Source organism: Ranitomeya imitator, chromosome 5 (assembly GCF_032444005.1).
Source record: "Ranitomeya imitator isolate aRanImi1 chromosome 5, aRanImi1.pri, whole genome shotgun sequence".
NCBI lineage: Eukaryota > Metazoa > Chordata > Amphibia > Anura > Dendrobatidae > Ranitomeya > Ranitomeya imitator.
This window is the reverse complement of record NC_091286.1, coordinates 47,391,676-47,410,709: the sequence shown is the minus strand read 5'-3', so window position 1 is coordinate 47,410,709 and position 19,034 is coordinate 47,391,676. Positions and strand designations below refer to the sequence as shown.

The 19,034-nt window shown below is 45.0% G+C and overlaps 1 protein-coding gene across 1 annotated transcript in view; it reads right to left on the bottom strand.

Moving 5' to 3' along the window:
- TTC7A (tetratricopeptide repeat domain 7A) overlaps positions 1 to 19,034 on the bottom strand; it is a 405,643-nt gene that overhangs the window by 316,264 nt on the left and 70,345 nt on the right. The window contains exon 6 of the mRNA XM_069768639.1: positions 10,006 to 10,084. Coding sequence (XP_069624740.1) covers positions 10,006 to 10,084 — 79 coding nt within the window. The remainder of the gene's footprint in view (positions 1 to 10,005; positions 10,085 to 19,034) is intronic.

The window sequence follows — 19,034 nt, the reverse complement described above, 5'->3', positions numbered from 1 at the left end:
TTCGGACCACTTAACCATTACTGATTTTGTCCCTTTTAGCAGGTCAGTCAGAGGCGCCGCCATTGTGGCGAAGTTTGGGATGAACCTCCTGTAATATCCCACGATTCCCAGGAAGGCTTTAACTTGCTTCTTGGAAACTGGTTTTGGCCATGTTTGAATTGCCTCCACTTTACTGATTTGGGGTTTTATTTCTCCATGACCCACTATGTATCCAAGGTACTTAGCTTCTTCTTTACCCAATGCACACTTCTTCGGGTTTATTGTAAATCCGGCCTCTCTTATAGCATCCAACACCGCTTGGACTTTCTCCAGATGACTCTCCCAGTCCGGGCTAAAGATGACGATATCATCTAGGTACGCAGCAGCGTATGCCTTGTGGGGTGCAAGGACTCTATCCATAGCCCTTTGGAAGGTGGCCGGAGCTCCCTGTAGGCCAAATGGCATCCGGACATACTGGAAGCATCCATCTGGTGTAGAAAACGCCGTCTTCTCCTTGGCTTCCTGTGCCATGGGGATCTGCCAATACCCCTTCGTCAAATCCAAGGTGGTTATGTACCTGGCGGGCCCAAGCCTTTCGATGAGCTCATCAACTCGGGGCATGGGATATGCGTCGAACTTGGAGACCTCATTCAACTTCCTATAGTCGTTGCAAAATCTCCACTCCCCATCAGGTTTTGGGACCAGGACAATTGGGCTCGACCAACCGCTCTTGGATTCCTCAATGACTCCAAGCTTCAACATACGCTCCACTTCCTTGGAGACTATTTCTCGACGGGCCTCAGGAATTCTATAGGGCTTCACGTTCACGCGCACATGGGGCTCTGTCAGGACCTCATGCTCTATGACCTTCGTGTACCCAGGCAACTCGGAAAACAGGTCCCTGTTTTTCTGGAGTAACTCCCGGCATTGCTGTTTCTGAGACTCCGATAGCGTCTCCGCTATAGTAACCGCTCCAACCTCATCTTCTGGGTTGCTTAACAACGATGGAGTTACTGTCGGCTCTCTATCTTGCCACGGCTTGATAAGGTTGACATGGTATACTTGGAATGGTTTCCGTCTTCCTGGTTGGTGAATTTTATAGTTTACTTCACCAAGTTTCTCGACAACCTCATATGGCCCTTGCCATTTGGCCAAGAACTTGCTTTCCACTGTCGGAACTAACACAAGAACTCGGTCTCCCGGATTGAATTGCCTCACTCTTGCAGACCGGTTGTAGACCCTGGCCTGAGCTTCTTGTGCTTGGAGAAGGTGTTCTTTCACGATAGGCATCACCTTTGCAATCCTCTGCTGCATCAGGGCCACATGCTCAATGACGCTTCTGTGGGGCGTGACTTCGGCTTCCCAGGTTTCCTTGGCTATATCCAGGAGTCCTCGTGGATGTCGGCCATACAGAAGCTCAAACGGTGAAAAACCTGTGGAGGCCTGTGGAACTTCACGAATGGAAAACATCAAATAGGGTAAGAGACAATCCCAGTCTCTACCGTCTTTCTCTATAGCTTTTCTCAGCATGCTCTTCAGTGTCTTGTTAAATCTCTCAACAAGGCCATCTGACTGGGGATGGTACACCGAGGTCCTCAACTGGGAGATTTTCAGGGCTTTGCATAGTTCCCTCATCACCTTGCTCATGAAAGGTGTCCCCTGGTCAGTCAGGATCTCCTTCGGCAGACCTGTCCGGGAAAAGACATGGACCAACTCGCGAGCTATACTCTTTGAAGAAGAATTTCTCAAGGGAATTGCCTCAGGATAGCGTGTGGCGTAGTCCAGGATGACTAATATATACTGATGGCCCCGGGCTGATTTAACTAAGGGACCGACCAAGTCCATGGCAATTCTCTCGAATGGCACCTCAATAATGGGCAGTGGCACAAGGGGGTTCCGGAAATGAGGAGTGGGAGCAGTTAGCTGACATGTAGGGCAGGACCTGCAATAGTTCACTATTTCCCGGTGGCACCCAGGCCAATAGAACCTCTGCACAACCCGTTCCTGCGTTTTTTCCACCCCTAGGTGTCCACCCAGGATGTGTGAATGGGCCATGTCCAACACCTTCCGTCTATATGGACCCGGCACTACCAACTGCTCTACCAACTCCTCCCTTATTTTCGTGACCCGGTACAACAACTCCCTGCTCATTAGAAAATGGGGAAATCTTGTGTCTGCCCCCGGCTCCTGTACCACCCCGTCAATAACTGTGACATTATTAAAGGCTTCCCTCAGAGTGGGGTCCCTATGTTGGGCAGTCCCAAAATTTTCACCGGATACCTCTAACTCCAGAATGTCAGATGCAGGGGACACTTCCTCCTCATCTCCAGCCAGGACACAAAAAGGAAATCTGTCTGACTCTGGGTGTGGCACCACCCTTCCCGGGTTCACTGGTTCCCTACTCTTGCTAGGGAGCTCAGAACCTTTCCCCCACAAATCCCAAAACAAACAGAAATCCCGGCCAATAATTATAGGGTGCAACAAGTCCTGAACGACGCCGACTATGTGGGACTCCGTGCCACATGTCGTTTCAATGTTCACACTGGCCACAGGGTAGTCCTTTGCATCACCATGTATGCACCGCACTCCGACCTTCTTTCCCGGGAGCAGGTGGAGAGGAAAAGTGGCCCTCACCAGGGTCACTAGGCTCCCCGAGTCTAACAGTGCCGTTACTGCTTGACCGTTCACCTTCACGGAACATGCTTGAGGTCCCTCGTTGGGCGGAGAGTTCACACTGCAAGCTGGATACGCATAGTATGAACAACGGCGTCCCATGCTGCAGTCCATCTGCTCAGTGGTTTGGGAACAACGGGCAGCTATATGTCCTGGCTTGTGGCACCTCCAACAAATAATATCACCCGTGGGGACCTTGGGCACCACCTCCCCCGCCCTTTGTGACCTTGGACGCACCACCCCTTTTTGGGACTCAGCTGCCTTCTGGGATCCCCAGTACGGCATGGGCTGCCTCCCGAAAGAGCCTTCCAACCCTTGGTACCTCTCAACCAGTCCGATCAGCTCGTCGGCATTCTGGGGATCACCCTGGGCAACCCAAGACTGTATAGGCCTCGGGAGGGAATGGACAAACCGATCCATCATCACCCGTTCTACCATCTGTGCAGGCGCAGAGGACTCTGGCTGCAGCCATTTCTGGACCAGGTGCAACAGATCAAACATTTGGGAACGAGGTGGTTTGTCCCGGTGATAGCCCCAGGAGTGAACTCGCTGTGCCCTGACAGTCAGTGTCACCCCCAAACGTGCGAGAATCTCGGCTTTCAATTTGTGATACTCTTTGGCATCCTGCAAGGTCAAATCATAGTACGCCTTCTATGGTTCTCCCGTCAGGTATGGCGCAAGTACCTCTGCCCACTGCTCTGGCGGAAGTTTTTCCCTCTCAGCGACCCTCTCAAACACCGTCAGGAAGGCCTCAACATCATCCCCGGGAGTCATTTTCTGCAATGCGCGTCTTACCGTTTTCCGGACGTGGGTGTCATCAGCCAAACCTGGGGTTGGGGCGCTCGCCTTGCCCTGGATGGCGGTTGCCAGAAGCTGCATCTGCTGCTGATGCTCCTGCTGGCTCTGCTGCATCTGCTGCCGTTGCTCCTGCTGGCTCTGCTGCATCTGCTGCTGGCTCTGTTGTAACTGCTGCCGTTGCTCCTGCTGGCTTTGTTGCATCTGCTGCCGTTGCTCCTGCTGGCTCTGTTGTATCTGCTGCATCAACAGCCTGTTGGTCTCTTGCTGCCTTTGCTCCTGCTGTGACTGCATCTGGACCAATTGTTTCAGCAGGTCCTCCATTTTCTCCGGCAATGCTTGCTGGCTTGCAACAGCCTTGACCCAGGACATTCAAACTAAACTCACGTCTCCGCTGGGAACGCTGCTCGCACGTCTACCACCAATTGTAGGGATTTCACTCACTCAGCTGCGATGGCTGACACTCAGGAGACGTGTTCCTTTAAAGTTCACTGGGTTTATTGCTTCATAAACCATGTGGCAAACAACAGAAAACAAATAGCCTTTGGTTCAGGTAAAGAAAAACAAGGGTCCAGTTCATCCGGCTCAGTCCTGAAGCCGTAACACACTCAGGAGGGTTTCACCTCCACACATACCTACCTGTGTTAAGCATTAGGCTTTCTTTTATATGTCTAACCACACCCAGAACCCATCACATGACCAGACATGTGGTTGTGACATCACCACAGGTCCTGAAACACATATAGGTAGCCATGGTTACATCACAGCAACAAGCTATCTATAAGACACATATCTCCCATCGATTAGACATCCTTTAGCCACGCTACAATATATATACACATGCATGTCAATAATCGTCAGGATCTGATCACCACACAGAGCAGCATATGTTCGATTGGCAAGGAAATAACAAATCAATTAGATTATGTTCCTGTTTTACTGCACAATCTGTTCCATAGTTATAAGGCTTTTGCATGAGATGACGTGAAAGAAATTGTTGAAAACCGTGGACACATCTGCTTAGGTCTGTATTGGCGCTCCACCACTGCATATGAACAGAATAAGAATGCTTACAGCAAGCAGCGATCTTCACCTCCTGGTGAAAGACAGTCAGCTCGCTAGTGCGACTTACTGGAGGTATCTACTGTATGCAAATATCAGCTGTGCGAAAGACTTTGGTTGCTTAATCATGAGGCAAGGCTTGTTAAAGGGTCGGACCTTGATGGCTACTTTGATGAGTGGCACTAGAGAACCAGCTTTCCTTCTTTAGGAAGAGGGATAATTTGCATACCTTTTCCCCAGGGAGCACTACTTACATACAAGTCTCTACAATGAAAAAAAGCACCCTCCAAACCCCCAACTCGTGGCCTACAAGCCCCTGATGTGTGTTTCGCAGGTGTCTGCTTAGGCAAGCACCTCTCAACTGGATCGACAAAAGAAAGGGATGGACTCACCTCTCTCCTAGTCTCCGTCTTGTTGGCTGTAGGTCACAGGGATATAATGATCATCAGACATAATATTCCCGATGCAGGTGGTGTGACGATGTCACCACATCGCTCCGTTTGTGATCATCTGGGAGCTCGTCGGGAACTTCAACCCTGTCTGGGTCATAGTTACTTTTAAAAAGACACCACGTGAGCATTATTACTTTTTTTTTTGAAAGGGGCACAATATAACTTTGGGTTTTTTTGGGGGGAAGGGTTTTTGGGGGGGGAAGGGCCATTAATTAATATTTTTTTGATATGGGGCACTCAGAACTTTCCTACTTTATACAGGAGAACCAGACCATGAACACTTGATTTGGGGCAATGGATTATTATTTCTTTTTAAGGGGACACTGAATGAGCAATATTTCTTTATAAGGGTGCACTCAGGGCATTACTACTTTATGAGGGGGCACTTGCGCCATAATTACTTTATAAGGGGGGGACTTAGGGCATTATTACCTTTTCCTGGGGCCCTTGGAGAAATGAAACCTTGTCAGGCGGCACACAGAGAGCTTCTGCAACTTCCTCGCATTGAATGTTGCTCGCGATCATCTCGTAGAGCCGAAACTGACTAACAAGGTAAGCAAGGTTGAGGTCCCTTAGTCTAGACCTAAAGTATTGAAAAATTGAATATCTCTTACTATTAATTTTAGTAATAAAATATTGAAATACTTAGGTTGCAAGCTTAGGCTACCAAGGTAAGTAAAGCCCCCTTCAGAAGTGACAGATGATACACCGGGTATGACCGCACAGGTAGCCCATCCCTAGGGCCAGCTTGGCCTGTGAAGCAAGTAAAATGTCCAAATCCTAAATTATCAGGATAGTAGTAGGTATATAACTCAGGTCTGTATGTTTCTTTTATATACAGGTAATGGACAGCATCTATTCTTGCCTCCTTCTTCCCATATCCTCCAGGCCATTTCACGACAAACAGCTGGGACAAGAGAGCAGGCTACTCGATGGCTTCATGGCATGTGAACACAAATGGAAAAAATGTTGTTTTATCACATCAACATGAAATTATTTAGGCAGCTTCCTCCCCTTAAGACTTGAGCTTTCTACATTTCTCTATGGCCTAAAAAGTAGATAGGGAAGTCCATAGTATCACGATGACCCCGGCAAGAAAAATGTGACTTAAAGGGACACTAATCCTGGACCAAGCAATAAAAAGACAGTGAAAACTTAATCCTCAGTCTGAAAAAGTGTAATAGAAATCTTGCCATCTCCCAAGTAATGCTACGGAGCTTTGGCTTCACAAACATGGATTTCTCACAAAGTCAACCCTTCCGGCAAAGAAATCATCCCAACCATCGATCAATCAGCACTGATACAAGATAATATTTCCCATTCTGCGGCCATTGCAGGGGAGATGTTATATCACATGGTGACCATTTAACTGAAGGCCATCCAAGGTCAAGATATGATCAGGCTAGGTCAACCAGAGAGAAGGCCACAAAAGCTCAACGTTGATTCATAGAGTTTTACTATTTTTTGACTCAAAGCTCAAGAATGGGACCTTCTTTACCCAAATGCAAAAAAAGTGCAGCGCGCCATATACAAGAAATTGCACTAGGATGCTGTCTGTGACAAGCTCTCTTTGAAAAGTGTAGGGCCCTCAAGAAACGCTTCTAAAAAGCCGCTGGTCGAGGAGACAACGACAAGGGTCAATAATCTCCCTAGTGTCCACTATGAACTGTCTAGGTCTCCTCCCCTACTGAAGAGTTGATGGCCACCCTTCTTCATAATTGGGAGTCTCAAGTAAATGAGTGCACCCCTCTAAGGTGTCCATGTTCTCCAATGCAGCACATAGGATTGGTGATGTCTCTTTATGGCTCTATTCACACCAGCATCTGATGTGAGAGAATCAGATGCAATATGCTGACAACACTCGGCTCCATCTCTGCTGAGAGCGTGATCCAAGTGTCAGTGAACTGTGCTCCGATCCTTTCTCTCTTCAATCTTATTGAAAATGTATGGGCAAAGCTGAAAAGGTCTATGCGAGCAAGACGACCTACAATCCTGGTTCAATTACACCAGGTTTGTCAGGAGAAATGGGCCCAAATTCCAACCAACTATTGTGAGAAGCTTGTGGAACAATATCCCAAACGTTTGACCCAAGTCATTCAGTTTAAGGGCGATGGTACCAAATACTAATGAAATGTATGCAAACTTTTGACTTTGCAGTAAGTAATAAAATGCCTTAAAACATTCTCTCTCTCATTATTCTGGCATTTGGCAAATATTAATACCGCATATACTCGTGTATAAGCCAAGTTTTTTAGTAAATTTTTTTTTTGCTGAAAACGCCCCCCTCGGTTCATACACGAGTCATTGTCCCAGAAAGACGGCGAGGGAGAGGGAGCGGCGGAGCAGCGGGTCACAGAGGCAGGAGCCGGCGGCTGCGACTAAAGCCTGTGCCCACTGCTAAAGAGAAATTAATATTCACAGCGCTGACAGTGAATATTAATTTCTCTTATAGCGCGCAGTTACAGCCGCAGCCGCTGGCTTCCAGCACACATCCTACTTACCTTCCTTGCGCGCCCTGGCTGCATCTCATTTCGGCGCCAGCAGCACTTCCGGCCGAGCGATCACGTGTCCTTGCTCATTAAGGTAATGAATATTCAACTCTCTCCACTCCCATAGGCATGGAGTGAATATTCATTACCTTAATGAGTGGGGACACGTGATCGCTCGGCTGGAAGAGCTGCTGGTGCCAGAAAACAAGATGAAGCGAGGGCACGCAGGGAAGGTAAGTAGGATGAGTGTTGGAAGCTGGCGGCTGCAGTTGTAACTGCGCGCTCTAAGAGAAATTAATACAGATTTCTACAATGTGGAATAAGCATGCACAGTCTCAGAAAGAGCAGAGCAAATGGGCTATAGAAAATGAGGAGAGTACAAGAAGAGAAGAAATAAAAATTGCAGGATAGAAGCTGTGCAGATATAGTGTACAGCTATAGTGTACAGCTGACTGCTGCTGGATTGTCACCTGTATGGGGATGCTATTCTCTTATATCTCAGGTCAGGAAAAAGACGTATTAGCGGTCATTAAGGGGTTAAACTGACTTGTGATGTCACTTCCATATTTAACGCATCATTAACTTTTCAGCTTAACCTTGTTTGTATTGGACACTTTCTGCAAATGTAGAAGCAAAGATACTTTACATGATGAATGGATGAAGCATGGCTATAATCTGCTCTGTGTACACTGGAGGCATGCTGACAGCACAGACAGGACAGCGCTCTTAGGTAATTGTTCAGACTGACAACACACATTACGCATTTATTGAGTAAAATAAATTAATAAGAATTTCAAGGAAAACTACACTTTGAAAGCAATAATCCATAAAAAAAATCTACATGAAAAGAGGGTTTTGACAGATATTCTGCTCTACTTTTCTTGCACTGCGTTTTACGAAGTAACTAAACCTCCTTTTTTAAAAATAATTTTATCCAGCATGGAAATTTTGGAAACTTTTCAAATCATTTTATTAGTGGATTTGCCTTCATTCCTAAAAAAAAAAAAAAAAAAAAAAAAAAAGATTGTTCTCGGGAGGAAGGGGGTGGGGGGGGGGTGGACTTCTTCCCCTGCATGAGGTTAACCAATCAAATTCAGGAAGCAACATACTAGGGGGAGAAAAGAACACGCCCCTCACAAAATCTCAAAGCAGGTTTCTCAGTGTGAGACATGTAATGACAAACAGTCTGCCCTTCTCGCTGAGCTCACTGCAGAGCTGTGTATGATTATAAAATTCCAGGAATAGAGCAATGATTACTAACACCTCTAGATTTCATCTCATGGGAGCTAGTGTTGGGTAAGGAGAGGAGTACAGCTGAGCTGACAACACTCGAGAGAAGAGCTGCAGGTACAGAGGTGTTTGTAACGAAGACCAAGCTCAGCTTTGCTATTACTGTCTTCTCCTCCTAGACGGGGGCGTGTTCTTTATTCCTCTGTATATTGCTGTCTGCTTATGATTGGTCAACCTCATGTAGAGGAAGAAGTACACTCCCCCTGGGAGAAATCTTGGGTATTGCCCCCCCTTGGCTTAAAATAAGTTATAACCTTAATTGTACAAACTAATATCTCCATAATGATGAGAATAAAAAAATAAAAATGATGTTTTACTCTGCCGCCAATAATCGATGATGGTGCCATTTTAACACGCTAAAAACTGGCGAAAGGTCCTCTTAAAGCAGAACACTACGAGGAGGAGACAGGTGATGACCTTTTAACTGCCATCATCTATACTCCAAATGAGTACACTCTGATATAAATGCAGCTAAAGGTAAATAAATGGATTGGGGAAAAACAGAGGTTTGGAAGCCACTTACATTATTTATGTTTTTACAGGAATTACAAATTACCCAATATAGTGATCCGCAATGTTTCATAACGCTCCCTGCTGGACAAATTTATAAAAAAAAAATAAAAATGAAAGTTTACATACTTTTTACTTATATTCTGATATTTTTTCTGCTCAAAAAGAAAGGTGAATTATTTTTTTAAAACATTACCAGATATTAGTTGCATAGCAAGTAGTAGGACATTAGGACACATGCCCGTGTGCAAACACAAACAGACTCCACAAAGAATCAGCAAAATTGTGACACTGACCTGGGGGTAATTAGCAAACAAAAACAACACTGATCTCAAAACTAGAATGGTACTTTTCAAAAGGAAAACCTAGATATTAAATATAATTTCTGCCACTGCTTGTCAGTCAGCAAGATTTTTTTTGCATGTTTATTGGGTATTTCCTCATCAGCAGCCACCTGCCAGGGCTATAGGTGCTAGAACATCCTTTCATTTCTCTGCAAAGCATGTATTAAGAGGTTTGGCATCAGCTGATTTGTGATCATCGTGCACTGTAGAAATCACACTGCAGCTGCTGAAGAACCTCGTTTAGGAAAAAAAAAGCATCAAATGTCCGTCAGTGGCTGGCATTGGGGAAGGAACACTTCTCAGCAATTTTATCACCACCACTCACCCCACGGTTCTCATTATGAATTGCACTTGATATAAATATAATATATAAAAACAATGACATGCAGCAGCACACATCTGTGACCTCACCATCTTAAAGGCCTGTGTTGACTTTGTTTCCACAACCCGTAAAACATCCCGCAGCTCTTTGATCCCCTTTAACATATTTCTGCAAAATAAATATAACATAAACTGTAGTAATCATGGTCACATAGCGGCAAAGCATCACGAAAACAGATATTACAGGTCATTGAGCTAAAAATATTTTTGCAAAATGAATTAAAATTTACCAAAATTGTGCTGGTGGAAAGATTCTGGAGGAAACTACAACAGGGGTAATAAAATGTGCCAAAGGCACATAGCTTTAATACATTTGGCACATTTTCTGACTCCTGGTAGTCATGCCTTTTCTAGACCCAATTTAAATCTGTTAAAGTATGTTTAAACAGTGCCTATAATATACCTGTGCCCTGAATTCATCCTGTAGAAAAAAGTTAAAACTGCCTTTACTGCACATACCAGTCTATTATGTTCAACTTTGCCTCTCCTGTAACTTGCCATCCCCTTTTTTTGAGTGGGCGTTTCTTTTTCTGCTGCAATCTGCCAGCACCATAGGTGCTGGATCTTCTTTTCACATATTTTCCCAGCATGCATTGCTCCTGCCATTGTCTAATGGCTTTCCTACCATGGGCTGACAGCCGGACTCTCTGTTACGTAGTTTGACAAACAGTAGAGACGGAACAGAGAAACAAAGCAAAGTCACTACTTTGTGCAACTCTTCTCGGCTTCTCTGCTGCCAGAGATGGATTACACTTGACAACAGGCAGCGGATAGCCATTTATTCAGAATGGAGAAATCTAGTGGTCAGCAAGTTTGGAGTGATATTTTGGGGAATAACACAATATAATTAATAAATAAAATTATTTGCAGATTTTCTATTTCTCACTTTCTTTATCAAATGTGATCAGGATGTCTGAAATTTCAAAGACCATTTAAAACATATAAAGATTTGCTCCATACCTTTAATTTCCTTTTGGTGCCAATTTTATCATAATTTATAAACATTTTTCTAAAATGTAACCATACAAAAAAAAAACTATTCCCCCACAATAATGTACTATATAGGGATTGACATAATAACCTGCTGTATTTAAAAAGCCCAAGGATCAAATTACAAAATTTAGTTTATTTTTCTCTGTGCATGATAGGTGACACCACACCGGTGGTGTTCTGCCTTGGTATGAGACTATTTGGTCTGCTTTAATGAAATCAGGCAGGGAAGAGTGGCAGCACTGGCAAAAGAGTTCTGAGGATTTCTGGGGATTTAGATTTTGTTTTTCCTGAACCTAAACATTAAAAGTCTATCCTTGATAGGTGGAGAGGGAAAAACTAACCTACAAGGCCCTCACCGATCAGTACAATGTAGGGACTTGCTGGAGTACAGATTCTCATTTCATTTTTCATGCAGACAAAGTGCAATGCATACCGTGGTGGCTGTGCATGGTACTGTAGCTTAGGCCAATTAATTTCAATAGGGCAAAGCTACAGAACCAGGCGAACTGCAGTACCTGCAGCTCCTTATTCTGTTAATGGGTGAAGGTTCCGGGAGTTGCATAATTGACAAATTCTGACTTATTAATAGGATTAGCCACAAATCTTTTTAGTGTCTAGAGGTCATTATAAAGACTTATGTATAGTAGAGGATACTGTACCCACAAGTCTACAATATAAACCAATGGAGACCCCCATGTACTGTCCTTAATGCCATAGAAATGGCACAAGCCCTAAAAGCTATAAATAAAGTGCAGAAAAACGTGGCCTCAAAGTGTCTAAAATATCACATCATTTGGTAAGCAATTATAGCTTTATAGGTAAGCGTGTCCTTCTCTAATGTGTACACAGCCAAATATTGACTGAAGGGCGAAGGCCGTAAAGCAGGAAATTGGTTTGCAATGAATATTTCAGAAAGACTTTTGCTTTTAGCCGATGTAAATTATTAAACAGGTACAGTTAACACTCATTACAAGGCCGACATTACAATATAAACAGATGGTGAAATGGTCAGGAATGCTGTCAAGTGTCTGGGGAAATGGGGACTTGGGGCCTCTTAACAGCCAACTCAGAAATAGATGGAGGTTTTCTGAAAAGGCAGAACTTTTTACATCAACAGGGACTAAACCATAGATGTCGTGTTCAGTAACACTCAGGGAACATTTATGTATAAAAATGTTGGTTGTCTTTGGCTAGGTTAAAACAATAAGCATTTGGTGCAGATTTTAAGTACTGTAAGGCAGGTACTGAACACATAGTTGAATGGAGGTATGTATCACAGAGGGGGTTGTCATCTGTGATGTAATCCTCGTGTATTGCTGTAGTGGACATAGAGGATTGTTTGGTGCATCAGTGCCAGGTTTAACGGGCAGCCTGAGAGATGGGTGGGTCTGGCTGCCCACATACCTCAGCTCTAGATGTGGTTTACATGTTAAAATGGAGTCTGTTGTTTGACACATGGTGGTGTGTGGAGGGAGAAGGCCTCCTTTGTGGTATATCCAGACTGAGCCGATGTACTGGATGCTACCCAGCCTGTGTGACTAGGACTGGCTCTCAAGAGACTTTATCAAGATAAAATGATTGAAAGGCTAAAGGTAGCTTCACACATAACGATATCGTTAACGATATCGTTGCTTTTTGTGACGTAGCAACGATATCGTTAAGGAAATCGTTATGTGTGACAGCGACCAACGATCAGGCCCCTGCTGGGAGATCGTTGGTCGCTGAACAAAGTCCAGAACTTTATTTCGTCGCTGGATCTCCCGTGGACATCGCTGGATCGGCGTGTGTGACACCGATCCAGCGATGTCTTCACTGGTAACCAGGGTAAACATCGGGTAACTAAGCGCAGGGCCGCGCTTAGTAACCCGATGTTTACCCTGGTTACCAGCGTAAAAGTGAAAAAAAAAAAACACTACATACTTACCTACCGCTGTCTGTCCCCGGCGCTGTGCTCTGCACTCCTCCTGCACTGGCTGTGAGCGTCGGTCAGCCGGAAAGCAGAGCGGTGACGTCACCGCTCTGCTTTCCGGCCGCTGTGCTCACACAGACAGTACAGGAGGAGTGCAGAGAAGCAGAGCGCCGGGGACAGACAGCGGTAGGTAAGTATGTAGTGTTTTTTTTTTTTTACTTTTACGCTGGTAACCAGGGTAAACATCGGGTTACTAAGCGCGGCCCTGCGCTTAGTAACCCGATGTTTACCCTGGTTACCCGGGGACTTCGGGATCGTTGGTCGCTGGAGAGCGGTCTGTGTGACAGCTCTCCAGCGACCAAACAGCGACGCTGCAGCGATCCGGATCGTTGTCGGTATCGCTGCAGCGTCGCTTAATGTGAAGGGGCCTTTAGGCTAGCGACGCACATTACCACCCTTGACCTAACGCAAGGGTATTGGCAAATACTTATGTCCCCAGGAGAAAGTACGTCATAATGCCATTGGGTTGCAGGAAGCTCCGGCCACTTTCCAGAGAGCCATGTACCGAATCTTATCACCCCATAAAAAGTATGCAGCGGCCTACCTAGATGACATTGTCATATTCAACCGTGATTGGGGAAGACATCTTATCAAAATTCAGCCAATACTTGATGCCCTAAGGGAGGAAAGTTTTACCAGCAACCCTAAGGAATGTGCTATGGGAATGGAGGAAACCAAGTATCTAGGCTACGTAGTAGGAAGACGTGAAATAAAACCACAAATAAATAAGGTGGAGGCAATACAAAGCTGGCCATAGCCCCTCTCGAAGAAGCAGGACAGAGCATTTCAAGGCATCATGGGCTACTACCAGAGATTTGTACTTAACTTTGCCCTGATAGCAGCCCTGCTGATGGACCTTCTGAATGGGACAAAGTCAGCTATGGCTCAGTGGTCCCCGGAAGCTGAGGCAGCCTTCCAGGAACTGAAACTGGTCCTCTGTAGACTTCCAGTGATAGTGGCGCCCAACTTCTCCAAAGAGCTTGTGGTCCAGACGGACACCTCGGATGTCGGGTTGGGTGCCGTCTTGTCTCAGGAGGATAACAGAGAGGAACACCTTGTGATGTACCTCAGTCGGAAGCTGTCTACATGTGAGAAGAACTACTCCATAGTGGAAAAAGAATGCTTGGCAATAAAGTGGGCGGTGGACACATTATGGTACTATCTGTTAGGGTGAAAATTTTAATTGGTATCAGACAATGCCCCACTCAGGTGGATGAGGGAGAAAAAGTGGAAAAATGCGATAGATGGTTTCTAGCCCCACAGGATTTCAGCTTCAATGTGTAACATAGAGCCAGGAAGCTACATGGTAAAGCCGATGCCTTCTTGAGAATGCCGTCTAGTAGTAGAAGCTGCCAAGCCCCACAGCTTTAGACAGGGCGGGGGTATGTAAGGAAGCTACTGGACACATAGTTGATGGGTGGTACATATCACAGAAATGGTTGTGATTTTTTTATGTAATCCTGGAGTATTGCTCTAGTGCAGAGGTCCACAATGTTTCGGACCTTGAAAGCCACATTCAGCTCTGAGAGAGGGTCGCGAGCCACATTCAGCTCCCGCCCCCTCACAATAGTGGCAACCAAAGCCCCCCATTACAGGCATAATGGTAACCAAAGCTTTTCCACAAAAATCAATCACCCCAAAGCAGTATACAAAGATCCAGGGATTTCTACAATACCCCCATTCAGTATTCTCCTATAAAGCACTCCCAAGACACTGTCACATCCAGCTCAAGCACCTCCTCTGACAGTTGGTGTCATCTTGTCTCCAGCGGACCATACTTAAATCATCTCAAAAACTCTAACGCCCCAGCAGCAGGCGCGCTGTCTGGGTGTTATGTTTGACTCCGATCTCTCCTTCACCTCCCATATACAATCTCTTGCCCGCTCGTGCCGCTTACACCTAAAGAACATCTTTAGAATCCGCCCTTTTCTCACCATGGAAACAACAAAAACCCTCACTGTCGCCCTGATCCACTCCCGCCTGGACTACTGCAACGCTCTATTAATTGGCCTCCCCCTTACTCGACTTTCCCCTCTCCAGTCCATCCTTAATGCAGCAGCCAGGGTCGTCCATCTGGCTAATCGTTACTCAAACGCGTCCGCTCTTCGCCAGTCGTTATACTGGCTGCCCAATCATTACAGGATACAATTCAAAGTACTTGTTCTCACCCACAAAGCTCTCCACAGTGAGGCACCCCATACATCTCCTCCCTCATTTCTGTCTATCGGACTAACCGACCTCTGTGCTCTGCAAATGACCTTCGACTAACCTCTGCACTAATCTGCACCTCCCACTCCCGACTCCAAGACTTCTCCCGTGCTGCACCAATCCTCTGGAATGCTCTACCCCAAGATATTAGGACCATCCACAATTTGCATAGTTTTAGGTGCTCGCTCAAAACACATTTGTTCAGAGCGGCCTACCAAGTTCACTAATCAGTCATTTTACGTTGGTGTGTAGCCTATTCACTATCCCCATCTATCCCCCACCCCCTGAAGATGGCTGGACCATCATTGTAAATACATCATTGTAAATACACACCTGTACTTTGTATCACCCCCACCTCATTGTAGATTGGAAGCTCTCACGAGCAGGGTCGTCTTATTTTGTTTTAATTATTGTATTGTTAACGTTGTTACTTATGACTGTTGTGTTTGAAACTGTAAAGCGCTGCGGAATATGTTGGCGCTATATAAATAAAGATTATTATTATTATTACTAAGACCAGTGTATGTGCATCCAGATCTGCTCTTCTGTGTAGGGTTGGTCACAAAATTCACCATTTTCAGATGTGCTCTTCATACCTGTTTGCTAGACCTGGAGCAAATGCACCACGCTGACAGACAGCCGCGAGCCACAATTAATGGGACCGCGAGAGACATGTGGCTCCACAGCTACAGGTTGGGGACCCCTGCTCTAGCGGATATTGCACTAAGGATTGTTTGGTGCATCTGGGTCAGGTTTACCGGGCAGCCTGAGAGATGGGCATGTCTGAATCCACATACCTCCCCTCTGGGTGTGGTTACCATGTTAGAATGGAGTCTGATGTTTGGCACATGGTTGTGTAGGTGGAAGGCCTCCAGTGTGGTCTATCCAGACTGAGCCCATGTACTGGATGCTTTCCAGCCTGTGTGACCAGGACTAGCTCTCAAGAGACTTTATCAAAAGAATTGTTTTCATTTTTTTTTGCCTGCACTGAAGGCTGTTTATTTCTCCTTTGTTTATGGCTGGTGTATGAAGCAGCATGGACATTTAAAGGGAATCTCGTCATGTCTTGCCTCCCAACGCACCCAAGTGAGTAGCATCCCCACAATACGGAAAATCTGCAACATTTTACAGTATCAGCAAAGTGGATGAGTTTTAGTTTAAACTCACCTTACATTTTGCAATTATTTACTTTTGGGGGGAAGTGGAATCCAAATGGAAATTGGCTTTTGTGGTGTTTTTTTTTTTATTTTTAAATCACATCTTTTCTGCAGATTTTATCTATTCATTTCAATGGGAACGTTGAATTCGCAGGTTAAACGATTGCTCCGGCATTCTGTTACTTTTTAATTTTTTTCATAAGCTCCGCAGCAAAAAAAAAAAAACATAAAACGGCACGAATAAGTTCAGAAAATATGAACAGATTCTAAATGCAGAATTGCTCTGGAAGTCAGTATGTAAAATCTTCACCAAATCCACAACAAGCGAACCCAAGCGTAGTTGCATTATTAGGTAGAAATGTTTTTCTGCAGATTTATACTATGTGCACCCGACGTCTTTTTTTTAGGCAAATTCTGTGGTGGAAACTGCCTGAAAATCAGAAAATGCTGAAAAAAATTAACATAGGTATTTCTATGTAAGTGTGAACATATGATCAGCCTTTTGAATGTCTTTTAACCGCGTTTTCTGCTCTGTACTTTACGAAAGCTCAAAAGATGCCTGGATGTTTTTGGGGGCGTTTTTTGCAATTGACTTTTTTTTTTTTTTTTTTTTTTTTTTTAGAAAAACGGTTTCTTGTGAAAAAAAACAAACAACCTGAAAATGACAGTAAAAAAAATTGTCACTAAAAACATGTGAAAAGCCTTCAAAACAGTCAGAAAACCGCTCAGAGAACAACTAAAAAAACGACACAAAAGCGGCTTCTGGGAAAAAAAAAATGCCAGAGTTTCCTCCAGCATCTTCTACTTGAACATTTTCAGCAGATTCAACTGAATTTAAAAGCAAATATGCTGCAGATTTCCCATCTGGTCTATTAGAGTGGTACTAAAGTGAGTGAGATTTTATCGAACTCCATCCACACGCTGCGGAAAAATCCATAATCAATCTGTGATGTCAATTTTAAATCCACAGCATGGTAATTGATTCTCCAGATGTTCTCTCTTTTCCCCAAAACAGTGGCACAAACAGTGCGGTTTTACTACATCCATGGCCAAAAAATTAGCATTTTTTTTTTTACTTTATTTTTGATCATTGTCTTCACTATAAAGACACTTTAGAATGTACAGTACGTGAAGATGTTTCCTGGTAACAGCACACCATGTGGCGAAAAATAGTAGTACAAGAGTACATCTGGTAGTGCAGGTGATGGTTGTAGCTTTCCAAATTGCACCCCCTTTCCTTCAAGATCAATCCAATATGACTGATCTGCAGGAGTGCCTCCAATTTTTATAATGCTATGCTTGGCTTTAAAGGGAGGTTTTTGCTATGTAATCTGACAGCAGCATGATGTCGGGACAGAGAGCCTGATTCCAGCATGTGTCACTTAGGCTGGTTTCACATTTGTGGACGAGTTCTTTCCGGAGGGCTGCGTAGTTACTCTGTTAAGCCCCGCCCAATGCCGCACCTCTTCCTTCAGCTCCGCCTACATCTGCATGCGTCCTGCATACCCTATCTTAAACATTGGGTACGCAGGCCATGTGGATGTATGCGGATGCCTCCGCATGCGTCATTTTGACGCTGCACCGACCGCAACAAAATGCAACATGTTGCATTCGACGCAGGTCGGGGCAGCGTCAAAACGACGCATGCGGAGGCATCCGCATGGCCAATGTTAAAGATAGAGTACGCAGGACCCATGCAGACGTAGGCGGAGCTGAAGGAAGAGGTGCGGCAGTGGGCGGGGCTTAACTGAGGAACTACGCAGCCCTCCGCAAAGCCCTCGTCCGCAAATGTGAAACCAGCCTTAGTTTACTGTGTGCCGCAGTTGTGATACAATCACTGTTTTCTTTCCTGCAGATCCAGCAGAGCTCAGATTGCTGAGCCCTGTATAACTCCGCCCACATCACTGATTGGCAGCTGTACACTGTACTTTGACAGAAAGCTGCTAATCAGTGCTGGGGGTGTGTGGTTGGACCAGGAGGCACGAGACACCTAGTCCTCTAGTGATAATCTACTGCTGATAAAACACTGATTTTATTGATACAAAACCACATTCTCTAGTAGGTGACACATCTCCGGAATTGGGGTCTCTGCCCCTTATTTATGAAGATAAATACAATGAAAAGATGGATCTGCCTATAGCAACAAAAAAAGTAACTTCTGTAGAGGGGTTTTCCAATTCCTGGCTGAAGCTTATTAAAAAAAAAACAAAAAAAAAAAAAACGAGCTTTATGCCATATTCAGTATTTTCCATCAGTATTTGTAAGCCAAAACCAGGAGAGTGTGATAAATGCAGAAGTGGTGACGTGTTTCTATTATACTTTTCCTCTATTATCCTCTATGCGACTGCAGACTTGTGAATTCTCACATCATGCACACTGCGCACGGTCAGGACTCTCCGGTGGCGGGAGCAGCCGGGCGTGTAACCTCAAGTATGCAGTTTGCATACCTACGGTAACATACCGACTAGACGTGTCCGACCTAACTCCATTCACTTGTATGGAGTGAGGTCGTGCACGTCTAGTCAGAATGTGGCCAGAATAAGCTAATCAATTACTTGGGGTCATGCGCACGGCCGTGACTGCAGAATTGAACCCAAGCCTGGAAACCCTTTAAATGACCACTGGAAAAAGGGCGAAGCTGCTTAGGAGATGCCCCTCTGACACGTCTAGTGCACATCTTAGTCTTCAGCTTTTTAGAATTAAACAGCTGATTGTACGGACGGAGCCTGTCC